General features: G+C 36.4%; 1 protein-coding gene across 2 annotated transcripts in view; it reads right to left on the bottom strand.

Moving 5' to 3' along the window:
• Window positions 1-20701, bottom strand: part of EML6 (echinoderm microtubule associated protein like 6) — a 122211-nt gene that overhangs the window by 25224 nt on the left and 76286 nt on the right. For both annotated transcript variants that reach the window (XM_009288453.1, XM_009288452.1), the window contains exons 16-27: window positions 18035-18128; window positions 14484-14584; window positions 12377-12579; window positions 10878-10989; window positions 10041-10168; window positions 8277-8418; window positions 6901-7053; window positions 6501-6632; window positions 4642-4730; window positions 3824-4000; window positions 3512-3713; window positions 3157-3283 (exon numbers count right to left, since the gene is read on the bottom strand). In XM_009288453.1, coding sequence (XP_009286728.1) covers window positions 3157-3283; window positions 3512-3713; window positions 3824-4000; window positions 4642-4730; window positions 6501-6632; window positions 6901-7053; window positions 8277-8418; window positions 10041-10168; window positions 10878-10989; window positions 12377-12579; window positions 14484-14584; window positions 18035-18128 — 1660 coding nt within the window. The remainder of the gene's footprint in view (window positions 1-3156; window positions 3284-3511; window positions 3714-3823; window positions 4001-4641; window positions 4731-6500; window positions 6633-6900; window positions 7054-8276; window positions 8419-10040; window positions 10169-10877; window positions 10990-12376; window positions 12580-14483; window positions 14585-18034; window positions 18129-20701) is intronic.

Here is a 20701-nt window from a genome sequence, read left to right as displayed (position 1 = left end):
AATGAAATACAAACCTGTTGATTACATAGAGAGAGAAAGAAGCAAAAAGATATGGAGAATGTTAAAACCTTCCTTTTTGCTCTCTTCAGTCTAGAACTTGTTATGGGATAGATTATTCCTTCAGATAGGCTACAGTATGCTATTTTCATGTACAGTCATTATGAAGAGACTATTATGGAAATCGAAGGCAACCTCACTGCAGAGGAGGTGTCTACCCATTTAATTAGGCCCACCAGCTATAAACAGAGTGGGTAGTGTGGAAACACTTGGGCATACTAGAAGAGCTTCCAGCTTCAGTGTTGCTTTGTAGCGTTGGATAGCACAAAGCACATTTCCCCTGCGTTAGGGATTATCAGTGTTAGTATGACAAACAGGAAGCCTGCTTCATTTGTCCTGTTTTGTGCTGCTTTGCAGGTACTGTATGTTTTGTTAAAAAGGTTGAAAAAGGCAAACTGCCTGTTCATTTCAGGGGGTGCCTTCCTCCACAGCAACACAGCAGGTTCAGCTGAATCAGCTTACTCAGCGTAGGACTGAGGATGTGGACAGACTCGCAAGTCAGGAAGCCTGAAGTGGACGTGGCAGGCCGAGATGCTCCTCTGAGAAGCAGGGTACTTGCTTGCATGTAACCATGGCCAGGTTTCAGAGAAAGCAAGCTTCCTAGGGACCCAAAGGGACTGTGGTGATTTTCACTCCTGGACTGAAAATAGTGCTGAAAAGCTGTGGAAGAGACTGATGCTTATGCTCATACTGTTGATAATTCGCTAGTACAAAACAATTGTAAGCCCAGCTTAATCGGTCAATTAAACTCACTCTACAGTTGCTTTTGCATCACATAAAGCAGAATAAAGCAGCTGGAAGGTACAAGGGTTTCTGGTGTAAAACGTCTGACCATTGTACCATTGGCACTTGTTATTTCATGTGTAATAACAATTTAGCAGTATTTGCCCAAAACAAAATAAAATTTGTTCCTTTTTTAACTCAATCTCAAAACATTCATGTTTACTAGATAATACACTATGCCTTTTTATAGAAAAATGGAGGAGCAAGGACTTTATATGAGTAAATGAGAAAATGGAAAGAGCCTTAAAAGAAAGGGAAAAGAAATGGTTGTGGTCCAACATTTGACTAAAAAAAATCACTAATCCTCCTGCTGCATGTTGTTGTTAAAACATTGTGATGAAAAAAAACAAAAGGGGTGCAACATTTTTTTTTCTCATTTTTCACACCCAACATTAGTTCAAATACCAAGTGAAAAATTACTCATTATTACTTTCTGTCCATGATGTTCAGCACTGCATTCTTTGAGAACTTTAAAAACATAAACTAATTTCTTTTTCAAGGGTCTGCATGAGATTAGGAAGTATTATTAACTCCATTTTGTATCTTGCAAATGAAGACACCAAGGAGATTTTTAAAGCCAAAAATCTCAAAAATTGCCACTAATTTTCAGTAGGCAAGTAAAAGAACCTTAGACTTTAATCTGTTCAATGTGATTATGTGTTACATGTTTGTTCAAAGAACTGCTTAAATGATCTCCACTTGCAGCTGTGAGCATGCAGTTTTTCTGCAAATTCAGCCGTACTTCTCTCAGCTGACAGCAGGAAATGAGGAACACAGAGTTAGAGGCTGCCTGTAAAAATATTCTATTTGCCAACCATCACCAAGAAGCTCTGTGACAGAAGCAGGAACAGCAAGAAGTCAGCTCTCCACAGGCTCCAGAACGCTCTCTTCTTGCCTTCCCGGCTACACACAGTGCTCTCATCTTTTGCAATACCTGCAGCAGGGATCCTACAGTGCAGCAGCGCTTACTTCTGCACCCGCTGTGTTCCCTGAGGACTACGTATCCCATTCTCTAACTAGGGCAGGATCCCTGTGGGGAGAATGATATGCCATCACACTACTGGTATAGTTACTAGTCACGTGTTCTGGGTAAACTGAGGGGAAACAACTAAGCTTAAATTCTTTCTGTGGGTTAACACACAGCCATCCTTTTTGTCAGTGCCCAGCATCGGGCAAAAGCAAGAAAGCTCATGATAAAAGAATGAGCACTTATAAAAAGCAATTCTATCAAAGAAACTGCATGGATTCACAGTTGATGCATCAACTGGATTCACAGGTGTAAATTTACTGTACACGTTTTTATTCATCAGAACTCATATAGTAACCGTCAGCATCCACAGGCTCTTACCCTTCCTAAAGCTCCATCCCAAAAGGGGAGTAAGACACCCATGTTACCAATAAATGCCACAGCTATTTGATCAATGCGGAGCATACTTTGTACAGATACAATGAGCCTAGATCCAGTTCCAGATTACAAAGGGATCTGATCTTTACTGTACTGTACTTTACTGATTATAGATACTCTTGTTCTGTCCCAGCAATCCTGTCCCAGTCAGAGCTTTTTACTCACCCACTCCCCTAGGTCTGTGTTTCACTGGACCTCACCCTCTATGCTTAGCTCTTACCTTTTCTTTACTGTCCTCTCCCACTACTGTTCTCCTTCCAGCCTTTTTTTTTTTCTCAGAGTAATTCAGCCTAAGGCCGTGTGCCATGGGAAATTTCAGCTTTAACAGTACCGACTTGACACAATTGTAAGCAACTGAAAATCTTTCAATGAAAACATCACCAAAAGCCTTAACTACAACGTATTTACAAGCTCACCCCATCACAAACGCCCTGCTGCAGACATATGTACAGCTACACATACTAATTAGGAAAGAATATAACTGCTTATGTGAACAGCAGAAGAGAACGCAACACGCGCAGATGTTTTACTTACATATACATATTTTTCTCCATCTGAAAATCTTTCAATGAAAACATCACCAAAAGCCTTAACTACAACGTATTTACAAGCTCACCCCATCACAAACGCCCTGCTGCAGACATATGTACAGCTACACATACTAATTAGGAAAGAATATAACTGCTTATGTGAACAGCAGAAGAGAACGCAACACGCGCAGATGTTTTACTTACATATACATATTTTTCTCCATCACATTAACACGTCGCACCATATGAACACCATTTTAAATGTTATCTTGTGAATTTTAAAAATCCTGTCTTATTTCTAAGGACTAATTTCAGTTGAATGAAAAGAGATAGAAAAGAATGCAATGTACATTTGGAAACGAATGCCTTTGTGTGACATACCTCTCTTCTACTGAAACTTCTTTCAGCTGTTGATGCGGTTTTGTCCCTTCCATTTCTCGGATGCTTACTGCATAGATCTTAGTGGTATAGTCAATTGCTTTTTCTCTTGCAACATCACTATCATAACCTTAGAAAAATAAAACATAAAATAAAACAAACTACCCTTGTTTCATAGTGGAAGAGCAGAAAACAAGAAGATCTGCACCAATAGAAGGAAGGAAACAAATCCTACCAAGCTCTCCCTACACTGAACTTTAGCACATGAAAGTTTCTTGCCCACTTCAAGCTAAACGCCTCCATCAGTCTCTGTGGAACGAAGACAAATTAAAGATGTATTTTATACAATCTTTTTTACCTCCATCTTCTTCTGCATCTGTGTCTGATTCTTCACTATCAACCAGCTTACTCTCCTGAATGCCCAAAAATTCTCTGGTCCAGATCATCAAAGCTGTATCAGCACCACCTACAGTCAGCAGCACAGAATCATTGTGTAACCACCGCACATTGGTTACCTGTGCGCTGTGACCCACATACTTCTTGAATTTTGCATGTTGGCCCTGTAGCACAAAGAATTCGCATATTAGCAGTCTGACATATTGCAAACAGTGTCTTCCTTAATTCCTTTTCTTGCGCAGTTTCTAATCACAGAAATAAATACACTTATTACCTTCACCGGATATGAAAAAAGCTTCACAAAACCAAAATCATCTCCCGTAGCTAATAGTGTTCCGTCTTTTGTAAGACTAGCTGCATTTACAACAGTGACATCACTGTGCATGGGCCAAATTCCTTCACAAGTAGGACCAAGAACACATGTCCAGGTGTCCCACTCAATCTTCTCTATCTGCAATCAAAATTTCCCCAAAAGAAGTAATCTTAATACATACCAAATACACACTGGTTTTATGCGTACATTTTTCTATGTTTGATATTAACTTAATTTTTTTAGTGTTTTTAGAAACTGTTCACTGTTTCCAGCTAGTTAATACAAACTGCATATCTTCATCAAAAGGCTTAAAGCTTTCAACATTCCCACTTTCCCAAGGTAGAGCATGATTTGGATACAAGTCTCCTTAAAGATTTTCTGAGGTGCTAAACATTGGCAATTTTGTAGAAGAACTATGTGTCACAAATAATCAACATCCTTGAAAGCCAGGTCATACTGCTTAAAAATGGTTTACAACCTGTATGCACGCTGATTACACAGAAAACAGGTGACTGTTCAGGAAAGGGGATTATGGGAAATGACTGCTATTAAACAAACAAAAATAAATGTAGAGATACAAACAGAAACTGCAAGTTTTACCATTTACAAATGCTAGGAAAGACACTATACAGAATGATTAAATAATTCTAATTCTAACCACTGTAAATACAGTATTTTAAAAGGAAAAAATATACCATTTGAAGACAAAATATGCTAATTTTCAACAGTCCAGAAAAATAACTTTCACAGTAAAAAAATCCAGTAAGCGTAATTCGTACCTCAGCAATTCTTATAATATGCCTTTTCCCCCTTGGTGCTTCAAAAAATAGTTGTTCTTTGGCACCAGAATTGACTTGCAATAACTTTCCTGGATACGAAATAAGAGTTTATTATGAATCTTATTCATTATTATGAATATTATGAACTTTCTTTTGATTGAGTGAAGAGATTTCTGGGCGTAAGCTAAAAAATTATCGTCCAGAGAGTTATTCATAGCAAAAGTAAAACAAATGCCTAGAATCACTCTCACAGGAATCCTATACTCCTGATTCACTCCAGAAGTAATATTTTAAATACCACCCAACATCCTTAAAAAATTACTGTCTTGCAGCAAATTGCTTTCTTCTGCTATGAAATATTTTGCTAGTGTTTTTATCATCATGATAATGGAAAGTAAAAAAAATAAATGCGTATGCTATTAATTTTCATGGCAATTTTGCAAGACAGCTTTGCCAAAAGTTAAAAACATTGTAAGCTTCTGTCTATTTTGCACTGCCTAACTGGCATATAGTCCAGCTACAGACCAAACTGTCCTTGAATGTGAAGTTTACCATACCCATACAAATACTGTGATACTATGAAGATAATCCTGTATGCAACTGATAGTATATGAGCAAGTATTTTTGCATGAAGAAGCAAAAAATGCTTTCAAACTCAGTTTTACAATATTTCTGATATAAGAAAATTAAAGGTGTTTTCTGAATTTTTCAAATTACAACTACTATACTAGTGTAAGAAATCCTGGGGGGATTTATTATCATAAAAGCAGTTCTACAATATCTAAACTGCATAACTGCCAGGGAAAGCACTCTTTTACTGAGAAACACTGGATTAGACCATCAACTGATATGAACTAGTGCAGTTCAAATGTTGCTATATTTTGACTGGGCATCTTGCCCTTTGTTACATGAGCTATGTTCAGTCTGTTGGAATCACTGACAACAAGAAGTGCAAGATGGGACTATAGCAGTATCATGCCCTTCCTATGTGACCTGTATAAGACAGGTTGTACAATTTAGCATATTAATCCTTTACATCTAGAAGTTCAGTTAAGAGTTTCCAAAAAATACCATTAAGGACACAAAGAATTTTCAGTTTTCTTATACTTTATATCTGCACATGTAACACATCCAAGAACTGGCTACTACAGATATACAGGTATTATCAGACAAATTGCTATTATGCGTACACCTATCAGTACTCAGATTATCAGGGTTGTCAGCAGGCACACAGTGCCAGCTCAGCTGCGGCATGGCTTACTAGCTCAAGAATGGCACCCAGACCTGAACAGGTTCTGAAAGCAAGTTAGCTCCTGTCGTCAGTGAGCTTGCACCACATTTTGGGACTAGCACAACAGGGGAAGCAGGGCTCAGACACACAGGAGGTTCCACACAGAATTGTATTAGGTCCGGAAAGGCGTATTTGCACGAGCTCATTATGGATCCTGTTAGACTTAATTAGTTGTGACAATAACGCTCTCTAACTTCATTGCCGTGATTGCCTTGTAATGCTCAGCAAAGAAGAAAGGAAATTGGACATGTAAGGTGGAAAAGAAAAATGTGCCACACACTACAAAACTATAAAAAGAACAGGGCAAAGAAAAGCAATATTATGTTCATAAGTGACATTTTAGTCATATTTTGTCAGCAGTGCAGTACCATGTACTCTGGTACAAACACTACAAGTGAGGATGAATTCCACCAACAAATGTAATTACACTGAACCCATATGGTGCTTGATGTTGAAAAATCATTTGCATTAGTAGTTACAGTTTATCTTAGTAACTGGTACAAGAACAGTTTTCTGATATTCTGTTTTACAGGCATTTTAAATCTTTTTCTCCGGTCAAATATTTTACCTCTTGAGTCCCAGTCAATGTGTGTGATATAGCTAGATGCACCTTTACAAATGCCAACTCTTTTGCTGGTAAGTACATTGTAAATATCTACAAAATTATCATGGGAAGCCACAGCCAGGTACTTTCCTGATTCTGTAAAGAAGAGACACTGAGGTTATTAAAGGTTTACATGTTATAATTATTGTTATGCATTTTTACTACTGTAGTGCATCCAAAAGCACTAGGGTAGGGGTGGGCCCCATTATACTAGGCTGCATACAACCTACAGAATTCTGAAGTATTTAAATGCATGGAGCACATACAAAGCCAGTCTACCTTCTGAACATTCAATCTTATGTCTAGAGGAGAAAAACAAACTCCGAGATAAACACTGCCCTTTCACTTTATCACCTGATTATACCTCGTGAAAACTTTATATCTGAGATCATTTCCTTTCTGTGGTGAAAAGAGACCATATCTTCAACAGTGTCAGCATTCACCACCAGAAAACTCCCATCATTCAACCCTACAGCCAAGGCTTTCCCATCAGGAGAAAAGGCACAGCACCGTCCACCTACAAAAGAAAATGGAAAGGAGTATCTTAAGGTTTACAAACTTGGGATTGAGAAAACCATCAGTCAACTGCAATTGAAAGGTTTTTACATCACGTATATACTTTTAAAATAGATTTGTTATTTATTAAAACAAATATGTGACAGGAGGGCTATGAATAATGTTTTACTGAATGGGAATGTACCCTCTGTATAGGCTGTTCTTGAGTTGACAACGGTGATTTGATCAGTCTTGAAATGGGTTTAGGTGCAAATACCACCTTCCAACTACATTCTAAACACACCAATGATAGAAAAAAATAAAAAAAGAAAAAACCCAAAACCATGCAGAAAGGAAATCCAGATGAAAAATTGAAAGACTCATTACAGGCAGCATAACTACGTGCCTTTCAGGGATACTACACTTGAAAGCTTCTTCATTATGACTGAATAATGGTTCCTTTCAGGTGGAGCACATTTAAAACAGAGATGTACTACACTTCCACCACTTACTTTTTGCCTCAACATTATTTCTGACCATACTCTCTCATACAGCTATCCTCATCCATTGATGAGGAGTTCCAAAACAATCAATTTGACTCTCCAAAACACTTGACTCTGTTTTCCCTCAGCCAGTTAGAGTTCCTGTGCTCTGGCTCTGTCACTGAAAATGAAGTATGTTGAATTTATACCATAAAATTTCCTGAAGGATATGAATGAGTAAACGAAATAAGAGTAATTTTGAGAAGGCAGCATTTCAACATAGCTCATCTACTTTTATACAGAGGAGAGGGCAGGAAAACTGTTCATTTTCAGAGAAGTTGGTATAACATGTAAAGTTCGTATTGCCACTGAAGGCTGATTGTGTTTAACATGCAGAAAATTTTACATTTGTATTTATAAGGAAACTTTTTAATGTCAGCAACAAATACGCTGGCCTTAAGTATTCTTAGGAAGGAAAATGATTCTGAGGTCAACTCATTCCCCTTGGAATCAGAGGAAAATAGATTAACATTCATTTTATTATTATTCATTACAATAGATTATAATCCTTTTTCTTTCTACCCTTTTCATTGACTTGACACATGCCAAAGACAATTTACTTCTTATGCTTCCAATTTCTTAATGACTGTGTCCTCTTCCTACCTAATGAATGACTGTGATATGCACTGAAAGCAAAGATGGAACTGTTACAGAAATAGAGTAGTATCATTACTATCACAGCGTACGGCCAAATAAGAATTACCTTTTTTGAGTTTCCTCACTGCCAGCATGCGGTGCTGGGATGAAAGTTCCCAGATTCGTAGTGTTTTATCATCACTCACTGTTGCACAGACAGGCAAGAGAGGATGAGCTGCCAAGCCCCAGACTTCTCCTTCCATATGTCCCTAACGGAAATCATTTAATAGAAGAGAAAGTAATGCATTTGTGTTTATGAATATGTTCTAGCACTTGCCCTGCCTCCTTTTACGAGTCTCAGGCAATAAGGCATTCACCATCTTCTCTCAAAAATTTTCCACATTCAAAGAGACCTAAATGTCTGGTCTGTTTCCTCTGATAAACATCTAAAATATACCCTTCCATAGTCTCCTCCACTACTACTAGCTGTAATTCCTGTTCTTCCAATGCTCTTCCAGACTTGAATTGAACAGGAAATAGTTATGCCCCAAACAGGACTTTATCCTGAAATCCTAATATGGGCTAATCTGCCTTCACGGTTTATGTAATTTCTTAGATCCTGGAGAACTTGTTTGCCCAACATACATATACTTAGTTCTTTTAATCTTTCCTCAGAACTCAGTTTTCAAACTTTTTAATCACTCTTCCTGCTTTTTCTAGATTTCCTTCAACGTGCCTACAGGTTGCTGGCACTGCATTTCAAGGTTAAATCATTTCTTACTATTCTCAATCTAGATTTCAGTTTGGTAACTGGCATTTTTGTTGAGATGGAAAAATACCATTAAAAGAAAAAGGGGAGGAACTGTCATGACGTCTTGATTATGCCTTAGGTATTTTCTATTTTGGCTCAAGTTGATGCATGCAAGCATGTAATTTAAGCTGGATGACAATTATAACACTTCTTTTTATCAGAAAACTCACAGCAATCGGGCAATTTTAAGGTAATTTTACTCTCTCGCAACCTTACTATTCATGTGAAGGGAACTATGTTAGGATGAGATTGCAATTCCAAATTAGTGAATGAGTCAAATAATTTATCAGATGAAACTTTGCACATTTAGGTTAGTAAGGCTGTCATGCAGGCAATACAAATTTGAAAGATTACTTTCTGTGATCAGAACTAACTGGAAAGAAGAATACCAGAGAAACAATATTTTTGTAAAAAACAATGTTAATTTAGTCAGTTATAGAAAACAAAAAATAAAAACTTGACAAATTTTATCTCAGTAAATGATATATACAATTTTCTACATATAGACATTAGGGTTATTCAAGACACTAAACCAAAGCAACACCAAATGCATCAGTGGACATATACATGAACATTTTTTAACCAAACTTTGCAAAGTACTTTGTGCAAAAAGAGGTCTCTCTGTGCTTTGCAACACATGCAATGACAACTGCATGTCACTGTAGGAAGCTGTCATAACTCTAAAACAATTTTCAACAAATTAAAGTATAGGATCCTTCAGAATACTATTTCAGTAAAAGCAAATAAATGGAACCACACTGTCAAAATAAAATAACTTGTGCTAGCTCTACTTTTCATTTTTCATTTTTATGTTGGGTCTTAAAATAAAATGTCTAAAAAATTCATAAAAAGTCTCATCTGCCTTTGAACTTAATGGACTGTTTGTTTTACCTTCAGAATTCTGTAATCCACAGTGAATCTCAAAGTCATTTACATAAGAAAGCATCAACTTCTGCCTGAGCAAGGAAAGGAACGGTGGCCAACAGGATTAATGAAAACAGAACAAAAATGACTGGGAAAATCTTTTGATGTCTTGTATTTCTACAGGGAATATTTTGATATGGAAGATCCATACAGTACCTGAACAAGTAGAGTCATAGGACCACTTTTATCAATTTCAAGTATCTCTCCATTTTTAGTTCCCACTAGTATATGCCCGTGTCCTAGACTGATGGCTCGAATAGAAGGATTGTCTTCTAAAAGTAAACCTGAAGAATACAAAGATATTAATTTTTGGTTTTTACTGTGAAATCAAAAAGAGCCTCATATCACCTATAGTTAAAATCTGCTTAAAATCATGAAACATGAGATACGCTTGCCTGATCAAACCACTAGATAATCCATGGATTTAATTAATAGTTCCAAGGAGGGAAGCTTGTGTTAGTCTATGTTGTGGCAATATCAAGACTGATATTTTACTGCTTTAACAGTGACAGTGTATAAGGGGTTCAAACGCTCCAGCAACACGGACAATTAAATCTGTGATTATCTGTGAATATCACTTTACAGACTTCCACACTGATGGCTGGGGAAGTAGAATTTAACAGGTCTTTCCAACTCATAGGGACCCTGGTCTCGCTACCTGAAATTTGTCCAGTTGAGGAAGCTAGCTGCTAAACAGAACAGATTTTGGAACAGCCAGACTTAAAGGCTCGTGACATTTCATTTTAAAATCATTTCTTCAGTGAAAACAAAGCCAAATGTCATGGAATAGAGGAATAAATAGCAGAACAAACTATAAATGGCAAAGACTATGTGAAATATAACTTAAATCAATCAAAACAGAAAATTCCAGCACAGAGTAGTAAGTAGTATATTACTGTTCCCTTTGTGTTCCAGTAAGATTTGACACCTATTACTGCCATTTACCAGCCTTCATGCATACAGTCCTTATTAAAACACACTGAAAAATAATACCTTTAGAACTAGCAGATAGTGCTGCTCTTTTAATAGCGTACGTCTTCAGACATCTTTCAAACATATCATCCCAAAGTGCCACAATTCCATCTTTTCCACCAGTTACAAACCCCTGTACGATCACAGTATGAAAACATACACAAATGTCAGCACTCGTGTTAATATTTAAAAAGACATGTCCAAAGGCAGTATAAATTCTCCCCTGCATTTTACCTATGTGTTGAATTAAAAATACTGGAGCCTATACCTATGCAGAAAAAAATATAAGAGGAGAAGATTGAGAGAGTTGCTTTTCTAGGGTTATAAAGACTTAACCATGCAGAGTGCATACTACTGTAAATAGTAATGCTGGACCATAACATTTTTCTGCATGTGGAAATAAGCTATGGAAAAACACGTGCTTCATCCTTAGAAGAGGCAGTAGTTGGTAATAATAGCTTCTCAAGTTATTTCAGGTTCAATGGACTTAACAGATGTTTCAGACTGAGTTCTAATAATGCATAGGGACCAATTCTTTGATTAATTCCCTTGGTAGATTCTCTTTATCTGTGCCAAGTGAGTGCAAAACACAGCATAAATAACTAACCAACAAAAACATAAGTGAAGAGGATGTCCAGAAGATAGAGTGCCAAGATCAAATAGAAAAATTGATGGAAAAGCTAGGAACAATCAATTAGGGCCAGAAAGGATTGAGCCACAGGGATCTTAACTGACCTTGATATATAAAAATGTTAATAGCTAATATTCTTCTTCTCATGCTATACTTCTAAAGTTGAAACTATAATCTCAAAAAGGATATTCCACTATCAACATCTTCAAATTGCCAGTGGATTTCAAGTGGCAAAACTTTGCCCCAACCTCATTTATGTGATGTCCATAATGTATTTTGCCATAGCTTCTCTTAAAGATTTATTGATGCAACTGAAGGAAAATACTTTTGATATTTGGAATAATTAACTCATAAAACCAAAGCCTTTGGATATTTGAAGTCTTGTTTGCTTAAGATACAGTCATAGCATTATTAAAAATTCATGTTTCATATTTTGGAAACTGACAATGCAAAAATATTTTTGGCATCAGGTTGAAGAGGCAGTGAATGTTACCTGTTACTCTCCTGTGGTGTACAAATATGAAAATGACACACATGAGCACAGTGAGAAATAAATTCTGCATATTTAGAGGTCAGAAAGGTATCAGTCAGGTAACGAGCACATAAAATGTGGTGCTTACAAATACATGTCTATCAAATAACAGAACTCATTATTATTGGTTTTGTGATTTTAATCACATTCAGATTCATCCAGTGCAACTTGTTTTCTGTTATGGTTTTGTTTATCAAAGCATCTTCAATGTTAGTGCAATGTAGAACAATGTATGGCTTACATACACGTACAAAACCCAAGTAACTTCATTGGGAGATATGTTAGTTATACGCTTCTAAAATCCAGTATTGCAACAAAAATAATAAAGATGAATGGATCACATAAGACGATGAATACCTTATCCAGTGCATGCATGGCAAACACAGGTCCATCATGGGCTTTCACTGTCTTAAGCAACAGAGTATCCTTCCAGATATAAATGTCTCCAGTAGCAGCGCCAGAGAAGACTAGATCTTCTATTCGCCCGTATGAAACACTCATCATAGTTTCCAATTTTCCAGTAGTTCCAAATGTTCCTCGTTTTGATGTAAAGCCTCCACCTGCAATATAAACAAAAGTAAGTCTTTTTATATTTCGGTTTGTAGCCGTAGTGCTGTAAAGGACAAACGTCTCGACCCCATCATCTCTTGTGATTGTCTAAGACATAGGAGATAACAGAAATACTGAAAGCATAGTGCACAAGGGAAAAACATAATAAAAGAAAGTCAGTCTAGTAATGACAGTTTTGAAGCACTACAGGCTCTATTTTTCAGATTGTTATTTCCAAGCAAATGATAAATTTTGGTGAGGAATTGTGTAAAAAGAATTAATACAATGGCTGGCAGAATATCTTTTGCACGGAACAGCCTGCCAAGCTCCTGCCAAGCTTTTGCTCTTTAGAGGTGACCACAACTACACGTGAGAAACTAGAGGTTTGTTTTAGTTGTCCGCTGGCAACCTGACAATTTGACAGCAGTTTTGCAGAATGCATGACGGGATTTGCTCCTCTTCTGACTGTCAGAGAACCAAATTGCCACAACCTTACTTTGGTTCAGAAAGCAGGAAGTAGCCATATGCGCCCAGGAGCGCTTATAGACAAAAATACACATACAGTTACAAAATAATATAGGTAGTGGTGCCCTTGCTTCAAGTCATCGTGTATTTCACAGTTAACACCAGACTCATAGTTCCAATTCCACTGAGTAAATCTTAATTCGAAATAGACCATTTTTATTGCAAAGAGACTATTCTTGGAGTAAGATACTGCTTAATGCAAATTCCTGTAATAGAATTTGGCAAACAGCAATGCAAGTCTATTTAATTACTACAAAAATAACCTAAACATAAAAAATGCAGGGGGAAAAAAAAAGTCATTTTTAAACTGAGAGCACCTGAACCACTTGAACGCTGTAAAGTATGGTATAAGTATAGGAACTTCTTAAAACTATCTAATTTTGAGTTGTCTTGAGTTCTATTTTTAGCTGCCCTTGTGCCGCCTATCTTTGCTGAATTTTACACGCAGAAGATGCTCTCTGAGATCTTTTTACCAAGTACTCGTGTAACGTGTATATGATTGAAAGTCACGAAGAACAAAAAAATCCAGTCCTGAGTAAAAAATATCCTCAATCAGAAATCAACTTTGCTGTCTTTCTCAGTTTGACAGAACAGTCTAGACTGATGGCTACTTCCCATTCTGAATATTTTGTTTCTTAGTTTGCAGAATCTTGTTGCGTTTTTAAATAATGGAAAACACATTTTCATTTTTCATTATTTAGAAAAGGACACAAAATTCCTGTGTCATACAAAAAATACATTCCCTTGATTCTTGTGGTACCACATCCTGATTTTTAGCCTAATGGATAAAATATAAATTACTAGAACTGAACTTCTGCAAAATACCTGGTTCTTTACTTCTTTTTTGTTTTGCCCAGGCACGTATTTTAAGGTCCATCCTCAAAGCTATCTTTCCAGCCTGGCACCTTGAAACATGTGCTTCCATCTCTGGAATTCATCTCTGATGACTGAAAAACAGCTCTACCTTGAAACTGAAGGACTGCTGAAGTGTTACATCAGTACCTGAAGGGCAAACACTACTGTTTTTAGCAGCGTGCCAGGGGCACCTAAGATTCTTAGCTACCAGCTGGCATTTTCACAACAAGGGTCATAACCTGCCTAAGTGAATTCCAGGACTGCATGTTTTCTGAGACCCAAGGATGTTTGTTCAGGAGAAATCCTTAATACTATGACTTGAGTTAAAAAACAATTAGCTGGAAATGACTTCCAAAGAGAAAGGAATATTGTGACATTTGCTGATTCAGAGGTAAGTTTTCACCCTTTTAGTATTTTGGTAGCTATAAAATTGCTTTACAAATAAAACAAATTCTTAAACTGAGAACGTGATGTTCCTGTATTAAAAATATATACATTCTCAAATAAATTAAATATAAAATATTCAATACATTACCTGTTTGCTGCCAAAATTTGATGTGCTTCATCCCAACTGTGACTAGTTTGTCTACATGATGTGGATTACACTTCACTACAAATATTTTATCTTTATGGCCCCTGCAATAAAAATAAAAATTAAAAAACACAGTAAGGGATGACTTAACAATTCCAACTAAATGGCATTTCATCATATTGGACTAACCATAGTCTTCAACAATGAGAATCTCATAACCATGACTGTCATGCTCTTGGTGCAAATACAACAGTATGGATCTATAACACCATGAGAACTGGCAGACGAGTCACAGAGGCTATGTTTACGTTATCTCTACTGTCATTACCCTATCTAACAGAAGGTAGAGAGCCCTATTTCTAATCTGCAAGAGTTTAGCCTTGGAAGTCTGACCCACAGAGCTGGCAGAATGTATTTGAGCATATACCGCATAGGAATTAGACTACAGAAATGTGGTGAGTAAAAATTGCCTCCCACTGAATTTCAGTTCAGTTAAGTTATGATGAAGAAGAAGGCAACAAAGGTCAATGCAATTCAGAGAAGGTATAAAGGGCAACATAAATATTTCAATGGATAAGAACTCAATAAATATTTAAAATCCTCTGTCAAGAAAAATGAAGAAGTCTTTAACCTCCTGTGCTTCAAGAGGAAAAATAAAATAACAAATTCTAAAATTATAATTTAGGGAACAGTTCATTCAGCAGCATATACACCTTCAAATTTAGTTCTCGGGTAATTCAAGTTATTCTTGTTCGAGTATGTATTTATGGGAATTTGTAAGTTTAAGTTTCACTGCTGCAAAAAATATTCCCAGACGCAAAGTAGTAATAGGTTCTATTTCAGTGTTTTATAAAACACCAAAAGCAAAAATCACTAGCTTTTCAATATGAATTTTCAGGTTTTGTACTATGATAATGTCACTTTGTCTGACAGGTTTAGTAGATCTGAAAAATCACATGGTTCTGATAACCTTCTTGGTTTCAGTATTTTCTCTTGGTGAATCAGTCTAGACAAAAACTGGTCCCTTGACATCTGAAGTGTATCTTCTTGCAATTCCTCCTTTTTCTGTTCCTCTACTTTGCTATAACGATGCCCAGCCTTTCAGTTCAGGCCGGTTATACTGCTTCTTCTGGAAGCGTCTATCACACAGGCAAAATGTACTGCCCTGAGTCCAAAATCAAACTAATTGCATCCCAGTGCGGGTGTCCCCTGCAAAATGACAAGAGTATGTCTGCCTGTGTGATAGGACGAATAGTGCTGACACATGAGATCTGGAGTGGATGGCCTACATTTCCACCCCAATTTCCTACAACGGTCAGACCAAAACACGTATACAAGCCTATGTAGTTTTTTTGTCCTCGTGTGCCGAGGGACTGGCACAGGACGTTTGCTCTTACAGAATGGAGAAAGGAGAAGAGCACGATGTTCACTGATTTAGATTGTAAATAAATTTGACAATGCCCCCCTCATCTCCCTTAGGGATTGCAGTCCACTAATACAAAACACTAGGATCAAATAGGACTAGCACTGCATCAGCACGAGGCATGAGAAGCCAGTGAAAGAAGCTCAGGTACGTTTTGATTCTAACAGCGTATGCTTACTCAGTAAGGATTTTAATGAAACTAGACATAAGATTGTAGAGCCAAGATAGAGAAACAAGCTGTATAATTTACCTAGTGAGCAATTAAAACAAATAAATAAGAGTATATTCTGAACATTGTGACAAGAAAACTGAGAAGACATGCTGAAATAAATCATCCCAAGGAGATTAAGCAAAAAAATATTCACAAAAAATAAATATAACTACAGCATAAACATAATGAAAGTTTGTACATAGTGAATGTACACTTCATTTTTCAGGTTTAGTCCTGTAGATGAATTCTTCTTGTGGGTCTATATGATTGTAAGGAGATGTCCTTCTATTCTTGTCTGCTAAGGCCACGTGAGGGTCATGTCTAAAATTTGGATGTAAACTCTCCTGTCTTGGTTCTTGTCTCTCTCTTCGTATGTCCTACTGTGCTTACCAGAATGGGGGACTTGCCTTTAGACACCGGTAAAATATAAACAATAATTTAAATTAGAACTTTTTAGAAGATAAACTGGTTTTTTTATGCTCTCTGTGAGGACCCTGCATATTTTCAAAAGAATAGATTAGCAACAATAGTAGATACATTGGGTACATATAGTATTAAACACTGAAAAGAACCCGAGTACTTAATCTTATAGCTCTCCTGTGAGCAACAAGAGACAGGTAGCCATACAGCCCATCATTATCTTGTTTTTAAAAGCTTAGAAGGTCTCTATGGGAATATATAAGGTATTTTTTCACTTGTGAGCCTGAAGCTCAATCTGTCTGGAGACAGTAAAACTAGGATTGGAAAGCAAATGAAAATGTCACGTTTTACACACAGACAACACTGTTGCTAAGTAAGCTCTACATCACAAATTTTAATCAGGATTTAAAATCTTGCTGCCTAATAAACTGGATGTCTGAGACAAAAATTATATAGCTAATATAGATTACGGTACACACACACTCGGATCAAAACGTTTATTTATTCAGTAATGGTATACCACTAACAGATAGTACTGCCAGGAGACAATCTTATTATTTCTTCTGGAACATGTCACCATATAATAGTGATAATAGTCTAATACTTACATAAAAGTAAATTACCTTTCGCAGGCACTTTTCAGTTATACTAATAATTTCTACTGACCAATGCTAGATGCTACGTGGTTGCAGACAGCATATGAAATAAACTCCTTGCCCTTCTGGTATGGAAGTCCATGCTTACGTGAATTCTACACAATTCTAGTATCTTGACCTCAGAGGTACGTTTGATTTGCTGGACAGAAACCAGGTTCTCAAACAGTTTGATTCTTCTAACATGTACAACTAGTTTAGTATAAAGAAAATATTGCAATTCAATATTTTAGAAAGAAAAAAGCAAACACGTAAACCGTAATCCAATCCTGTTCCCAACATTGGTCCCTTCAAGCAATTGCAAAAGCTTCTTCACTACAGGGTTATTAGCTAAGCTTTCTGTTAGCAATTGCAAAGAGCAAATATCTCAGAAAAAGCTGACTCAGAAGGAAGGCAAGATCAGTAGACCTTGAAAAAAATCTATTTATATTAGAGGGAACACTTTTTTCTTTTTAGAAAAGTGATCTGCATGTGTACACTGATGGAACCCAGCATACCATCTAATGCATAAAGGAAAATATGACATCTCTGATGACTTCTGCCATGAATCAGGAAATAAAATTGGGAGAAAATGTTAACTTAACTTGAAAATCATTAAATGAGCTATAATATCAAAGGAGGTATCCTAACAGAAAGGCTAGGGAACTGTTGACAGAAATAGTTCACAGGATTTCAAAACACTAAGCTGTAGATCCTAAGGTCTTTAATCTGGATATATTGCTCTGAAACACCTTTCTGTTTTCAGAGGGGTGTTCTGTTTTTTCCTATAAACAAAGTAATACATGTGGATGATACTATTCAGAAAAATGTAACCACAGGGCACATTTATAGAGAGATGTATTCTTACCTGGTTGTAGCTAGCTTTTCTCCTTTTTTCCAATCCCAAAACACAATGGCATGATTATCATCTAGCCCAACAGATGCCAAACATTTTCCATCAGCTGTACAGAAGCAATACTTAATGTTAAAGATGCTAAGGCTTTAGCTGAAAATATAACAGGCGATGAATACAACAAATACATTGTAAACTGAATTTCAAATGATGTGTTATAAATGAAGTAAAAAAAGGAATTAATACTTTGAGAGATCAGGGTTCAGATTCACTGATGGCCTTCAGTTCCTAAAGTAGACTGCGTACAGAACTAGGCAAATGAACTGAGAAAGACAGCCAGCCTGCCCAACCTCTTAAGATGACGGAAGTCTATACCTGCTGAAAGTTTTATCCACAAGGAGGATTCATAGTGCAATACTTAGCATCAAAATGAATACCTATTGGGTGATGACACATCAAACTGGAATCCATAGATTTCACACAGCGCTCTACTAATCCATAACCTAGCCTTCCACTTCTTAACTAAAGTGACTTGAAATATGGCATCACCCTTATCAGAGACAGAACAGGTTGTGTTACAGGTCACCACAAGATTTTTCTGCTTAATTTTTAACTGGACGATTACAAGACAGGCTATTCTTTTCTAGAAAATGCATTCTTTTGACTTTATTATCTTCTATTATGTTTGTATGTCTGACATAAGTTAGGGGTTTTTTGATTTGTATTCCTTATCAAACCATTGATCTTTCCCAAAGGCAGACGCAAAACATTGCTGTATGTAAGTACGAGGAAGGTAGGTAGGATCAAACAAGACAATGAAAGTCAATTTCATAAAGTCCAAGTACTCCAAAATCACATTACATTTTACTTGAAATGCTTCTGATCAGATGATGCTTCTTTTCTTTAGGGGTTTTTTGATTTGTATTCCTTATCAAACCATTGATCTTTCCCAAAGGCAGACGCAAAACATTGCTGTATGTAAGTACGAGGAAGGTAGGTAGGATCAAACAAGACAATGAAAGTCAATTTCATAAAGTCCAAGTACTCCAAAATCACATTACATTTTACTTGAAATGCTTCTGATCAGATGATGCTTCTTTCCTTTTGCTTGAAATGGTGACAAGAATTATTAGTGTATAATGAAATGGGTGGTTGAAAGTTAATAGGCAATGTAATGAAACTATAAATATGATAGAAAATTATACGGCTAAAATTAACTGCCGGCTATCATCTCTTCTACTGCAGGAAAGACACAGCACTACTGATAATGAGAGGAAGAAAAGCAAGAACAGAGTGCTTTCCTTTTGCTTGAAATGGTGACAAGAATTATTAGTGTATAATGAAATGGGTGGTTGAAAGTTAATAGGCAATGTAATGAAACTATAAATATGATAGAAAATTATACGGCTAAAATTAACTGCCGGCTATCATCTCTTCTACTGCAGGAAAGACACAGCACTACTGATAATGAGAGGAAGAAAAGCAAGAACAGAGTGTCATACATAATTCAACAGTACCTAGGCATCCTTGCTATGTGTATGAAATAATGATAAACAAGACCATTGTTAAAAAAATTTTACAGACAAACTACTGTCATGGAATTTTGAAAATTTTTAAAAACTAAACCATAATTGCTGAAGTATATGATAAGGGAATTGAACTTTATAGGTTGTAGCAGGAGCTGATTACCTGATTTTTTTTTTAACTGAAGAAAAGTTAAAGGTGGAGGAAGTAAAGAACTGGTGAGATGGCCAAAAGAGTGAATGAAAGCAATGATTTGAGAATGTTACTTCTTGTAGAATTTAACAGATGTTAAGGACTCTGCGCTTAAGCAAATTTGACTTCAAGAATAAGAAGAGTGCCACTGGTATGAATTACTCCATTAGAACTACTTCAAAGTTCATAAGGCTGAATAGGTCCTCACAGCTAGACTGGGCTCACAGTATTTGGCAACTGAGTTCTATGAAAAGCAAGTCAAGAAGGAGAAGGGGAATTACAGAAGGAGGAAAAGAGTTCACAGTTGAATGAAACAGGCCTAGATGGAAGGAGTGTAAGTAGGCAGGAAGGAATGAAGTTGAAAAACAGGACAGGAAACCCAAACTGAACTTATTTAAAAAAAAAAAAAGAAAAGAAAAAAAAAAGAAAGATAGATACAAACAAGGAGACACAGAAAGTTAATGAGAAAGAAAAGATATGAGTTGTGTTTGGTTTTTGTGTGAAGGGAGGGGGGAGAAAAAAAAAAAAAAAAAAAATACACAAACAAGGAGACACAGAAAGTTAATGAGAAAGAAAAGCAAAGGAGACAGTAAGAACTATTCTGTAACAGTTTTAGTGCTATAAAATGCTATGAAAATAGCTGATATGAAAGGTAAATATGCAGTAATATGTATTTTTAAGAGGTATATTTGTATATTTTGATGACAATTATTTTTAGGGGTAACTCAATTATGTAATGGAACATGGTTGACAATTTTGTTGGTAAGAATACAATTTAAAATTTTTCCACTTGAAACAGGAGGTTTTATGCACTAATACGGGCTATACACTGATTACTATAAAAAATTATAGATGTTAAATTAGCCACCAGATATTGCATGAATGAAATTATAATCTTCAAATCATAACATCATCAGAACGGTTCTACAGCCCTGTACACTGTTTTCAGTAATGGCCAACAGCAGA

Source organism: Aptenodytes forsteri, unplaced genomic scaffold (genome assembly GCF_000699145.1).
Source record: "Aptenodytes forsteri isolate BGI_AS27 unplaced genomic scaffold, ASM69914v1 Scaffold185, whole genome shotgun sequence".
Taxonomy (NCBI): Eukaryota; Metazoa; Chordata; class Aves; order Sphenisciformes; family Spheniscidae; genus Aptenodytes; species Aptenodytes forsteri.
The sequence above is the reverse complement of the archived record's forward strand: the minus strand, read 5'-3'. Positions and strand labels throughout refer to the sequence as shown.